At 36.2% G+C, this 5,151-nt stretch overlaps 1 protein-coding gene across 1 annotated transcript; it reads left to right on the forward strand.

Annotated features, from left to right (window-relative positions):
* The first annotated feature begins 2,967 nt into the window (after positions 1-2,967).
* Positions 2,968-4,765, forward strand: LOC109153331 (phospholipase A1-Ibeta2, chloroplastic-like). Its single transcript, XM_019301233.1, has one exon. It carries the CDS (start codon positions 3,124-3,126, stop codon positions 4,687-4,689), a length of 1,566 nt encoding a protein of 521 aa, XP_019156778.1. The 5' UTR covers positions 2,968-3,123; the 3' UTR covers positions 4,690-4,765.
* The last annotated feature ends 386 nt before the right edge of the window (positions 4,766-5,151 follow it).

The raw sequence follows: 5,151 nt of genomic DNA on the forward strand, positions 1-5,151 counted from the left end.
TAATTAAAAACAAAAAAAAAAATCCCTAATTATTCATAATTTGGCATGGTGTCATAAGATACTATAAAAACTTCTTATACTATTAAGTGTTTAATTTATACATAATAAATATTATATTTTTTTTTTGAAAACCATAATAAATATGATATTAATATAATTACAATGAAAACGAGATAAATATTTACATAATGGCTCACGATATAATCTCTATATATATTGATTGGTGGGGGTGGTTAATTAGTTGTACACTCAACAAGCAACATAGTCTCTTCATGCCAGCAGTGGGTTTAGTTTGTAGTGCATTAGTGCTTGAACCAACAAGCAATTCAAGTCACGCCCGGCTACACCAAGTGCAACGTGACATAACAAACAATAATATTTTTGATGGACTATATCATGAAATTCGTAAATTCGCCTTCAAACTTATGAAGAGATAAATCGAGTCAACCTAACCTCAAGACTATATCTCAAACTCCATAAACCCGCTCACAAGCCTGTAAATAGGTAAATCAAATCTATCGATTTAATTTCAAGATTTAACACCAAATTGTACGTATAAACAGCCCAACCCAAATCTCAAATGTTAATGGTAGGAATTGAGCCCCACCTTGCAACTAAAAAATAAAATAAAATAAAATTTTAAGTATGATTTTTCTTTCACTAAATTTATGTCAATGTTAGTTTCTTGCATGTTGAAGTTAGGGTATTTTGAATATGATTTTTATTTTTTAATTTGTACCTGCCTTTTTCAAAGTTTCAACCTTTTACTTCATCAACTACCACACGCATAAACATTAAAAAGTGTCCGTTAAGATTGGATGGTGTTGTCGGCCGGATTGATGACATCTTATTTCTAGCAATGTTATGTTTCTAAATATTAAAATAAAAAAAAAAAATTCTAAAGTTAAAATAACAATCTTTATACACCAAATTTTGGTCAAGATTTGCCAGAATTTTATTTCAATCTGAACCCTTTAGCCTACCCCTCTCAACAACACAAATTTTGTTTTAAGTAGGAGGAAATTTGGTTTTTAATCAATTTTATACTTTATTGCCTTGCTATATATGCTTTATTGGCACCAACACCGTAACTTAAAGTCAACAAATTAGCAGAATGATCATTTTTTGAACTTAGGTAGTGTAACATATTAAGATCGATAATGAAAAATTCCAATCTTAACCCCAACACTTTTTTTTTTAAGTACGTACTATCAACTCTATTACAGTGTAGTATCTGTTCAATACATTTTCTCTTAAAATTCAAAGAGTCAATACCCCACCATCAGAGTTCGATTCTGTGACTTTCCCTCAAAGAAAACTACGAAAGTATCAATTGAGCACAAGATGTTTGGCAATCTTAATTGAACATGTGCTCCATCTCAACTAAAAGTCTAAGCTAATAGTTGGATTGCACATTAGTAGTTATATGGTTATATGTTCAACACGCTATCTCACGTATGCGGTGGGTTCCAAGTAACACACCCATGACATTTAGTCTGGTTCTGATACCAAATTGAAACATGTGCTCTATCTCAACTAAAAACCTAAGCTAATAGTTGGATTGCACATTAATGGTTATATGCTCAACAATCTTAGCCACAACGTAATTCTATTGTGTTTTGAATCATCAATTTAGGATTTAATGTCAACAACTAGAAGCGTCAAGGAAACCGGATAAGGCATGCCATGTCGGGCAAGGAATTGAAGGTCGTGTCGTTTGACATTGTATTGGAATTGAACCAATGCTAAGGATAAAATCGACATTTTGATCCCAAATTAAGCAGACTTTTCGGACGTTACATTTCAAACTAGAAAAAGTCAATATTTTTAGTTCAGAGTATAAACTTTCAATGCATTAATTTAAACAAAATGGAAAGTCATTACACCGTCGAATATTGTGATCAAACGGTATAACAAGACAAAACAACTTGATATTATTAGACCTCAAAATTATTAACCTAAGTGGATAACTTGTTGAATATGTAAACTTATTAGAACTTAATTTTACTATTTTACCGATTTAGGGACACCGTTAGAACCGTTTTCAATTATAGACCTAATTATTTATTGGACTTAAAGGTCAATTTAACCTTTTTTTTTTAATTTAAATTATAATATTCTATATTATGTTTTTGAATGAATTATTATTAGACTACAAATTAGAGATCTCTTTCTTTATCACTTTATGTATACATTGTTTCATTCACAAATTTCGAATACAAAATTTTATTCAAAGAAACGATTGAATTCTTTATTTATTAAAAAAAAAAAAAAAAGCATTCACCATACCTTTGGTCTCTAAATATTTCAACATAAGAAAGGCTTTCAAAAACCCTAAATTCAATAAAATAATTCTTATTGATAATCTCTTTGTCAAAGACCGCAAAATTCATCTTTAATTTTATTGAGTTATAAATCCAAACGTCATTTAAAAAGGGATTTAATAGAGACTGAATTGAATTAATCTAATTTAATCTCACATAATGTTAATATTGGTGAGTATACTTAAAAGTTATTCTGAACGAGATTTAATAAAATTACCCTGAATGAGATTTAATAGAGACTCGATTGAATTAATCTATTTTTTTTTTGAAAACGAATTAATCTAATTTGATCTCACATTCTCACATAATGTTAATATTAGTGAGTATACTTAAAAACTTAAAAATTACCCTGAAGAAGATTTAATAAAATTTTCTTGAATGAGATTTAATAGAGACTCGTTTGAATTAATTAATCTAATCTGATCTCATATAATGTTAATATTAGTGAGTATGCTTTAAAAGAAAAAAAAAAGTGTCATTTTGAACTATTCTAACGTTATGGAAATGTTTGTTTATTAATTGTGTGGCCTTGTGGGGTAGACAAGTAATTACAAAAATAAATAAATAAATAGTGTAGACAATGTAATTACGTGGAAAGCCCACACTGCTGTATACCTTTGAAGCCTCCCTTCTTCTATATATACCACCATTGTTGACCTCCATTATTGATCTTATCAAGCCTTCTGAAAATTTCCAGGCTTCAACTAATAAACCTTTTGTATCCCTTTGATCATCGTCCTCTTTAAGAATCTCAGATCAGCTAGCACTAATTTCTCTCTCTAAATTTCAACCCAAAACCATGGCCATGGGCATCAGCTCAACTCTTCACATCTTTCAGGCAAGGCGGGCCAACTTCAAGTGCACCGGCGGCTCGCCGCTTAACCCCTCGGCACGGGCGGCTAATAACACAGAAAGCTTGAAAAATCACCTTTCCAACCTTGAGAAGTTGCTTCAGAGTAAGGAATCGGAGGAAAGGCCGCCGGAAGTGGAAGAAGTCGGTGATGGGGTGAACGGGGATGAAGGGAGAGGGCTCCTGGGAGGGCTGAACTTGACCAGGATTTGGCCGGAGATGAAGGCGGCGGAGGAGATGTCGCCTAGGAATTTGAATAGGTTGCAGAGGTTGCTGTCGAAGTCGCAGATGGAATACTCGCCGCGGAATGTTCTCGGCCGCCGGTGGCGGGAGTATCACGGCGGTAATGACTGGTCGGGTATGCTGGACCCGCTCGACGACAATCTCCGGCGGGAGATGGTCCGGTACGGCGAGTTTATTCAGGCGGCGTATCACTGCTTCCACTCCAACCCCGCCACGTCGCCGGAAGAAGGCCCGACGCATCCCCGGAGCGTGGCCTTGCCGGATAGGTCATATAAGGTGACGAAGAGTCTGTACGCCACGTCATCTATCGGTTTGCCCAAGTGGGTGGATGATGTGGCGTCGGATCTCGGGTGGATGACTCAAAGGTCAAGTTGGATTGGCTATGTGGCTGTGTGTGACAACCAACGGGAGATCCAACGAATGGGAAGGAGGGATATCGTGATCGCCTTGCGCGGAACTGCCACGTGTCTTGAATGGGCTGAAAATGTTAGAGATTTTCTAGTTCAAATGCCAGGACAACACGACCCAACCCAAGGACAACCGAAAGTGGAATGTGGATTCTCGAACTTATATCAAACAGGTGGAGCTCATATGCCGAGCCTAGCTAAATCAGTGGCCGATGAAGTGAAAAGACTTATGGAACAATACAAAGGCGAAGAGCTAAGCATCACCGTGACCGGGCATAGCCTTGGGGCAGCGTTGGCCCTTCTAGTGGCCGATGACCTAAGCACAATCGCACCGAACGCACCTCCAGTCGCAGTGTTTTCCTTCGGTAGCCCTCGGGTGGGTAACCGAGCCTTTGCTAACCGACTCAACTCAAAAAATGTTAAGGTATTACGCATCGTCAACACTCAAGATGTCATCACCAAAGTTCCTGGCATGTTCGTGAGCGAATCCCTAGACAAAAAGCTTAGGGAATCAGGAGCAACAGCAGGGTTACTTAACATGCTAGACAATAACATGCCGTGGGCATACTCTCATGTCGGAACAGAATTAAGAGTAGACACGCGGATGTCCCCGTTTCTAAAACCTGATGCAGATGTAGCGTGCTGTCACGACTTGGAGGCATATCTACACTTGGTAGATGGGTTTCTAGCATCAAATTGTCCATTTAGATCTAATGCCAAAAGGAGTTTGGTGAGATTGGTGAACGAGCAAAGGTCTAACATCAAAAAGTTGTATACTAGCAAATCAAATAAGCAAAGTAGTCTAAGTCTTGAAACTGCTCATCTTAGTCATTTCAATGCTCCTGCTTTACCTAGTCCATCTTGATATCATTGAAGAATGCTTCTTGTACAAAATATTATTTTAGTGTAATAATTAAAGTGTTTATCTTAATTTTATCTTCAAATTCTCTTGATCGATTAGAGAGCACCTTCACTTCTCAACTGAATTAGTTGGGTAATTGACTTGTTAATTATAATGTTTCAAACTCAATTATTCGTGGGAACTATCTATTGATTTTTGTGATTTGACCCAATCAGCAAAAGAGGTGACACTTGAAGAACACCCAACCATCAACCTTCTACACTCGAGGGATGTCCAACTTATTTTCAAATATAATATTTCGATCTGATCCTAAAACTAGACATTCATTGTAAAAGATTAGAATACACCCGAAAAAAACCCAAATAACAACCAATCAACCAAGCTGGCTTTTGTCTACAAATAACCTTTTCACACTCGAGAGGTGTCCAAATCATTAAAGAAAAAAATACAAACAATAACGATGAT

Source organism: Ipomoea nil, unplaced genomic scaffold (assembly GCF_001879475.1).
Source record: "Ipomoea nil cultivar Tokyo-kokei standard unplaced genomic scaffold, Asagao_1.1 scaffold2480, whole genome shotgun sequence".
Classification (NCBI taxonomy): domain Eukaryota; kingdom Viridiplantae; phylum Streptophyta; class Magnoliopsida; order Solanales; family Convolvulaceae; genus Ipomoea; species Ipomoea nil.

Coding starts and splice junctions, on each gene's coding strand:
- LOC109153331 (XM_019301233.1), top strand. CDS start 3,124: ATGGCCATGGGCATCAGCTCAACTCTTCACATCTTTCAGGCAAGGCGG.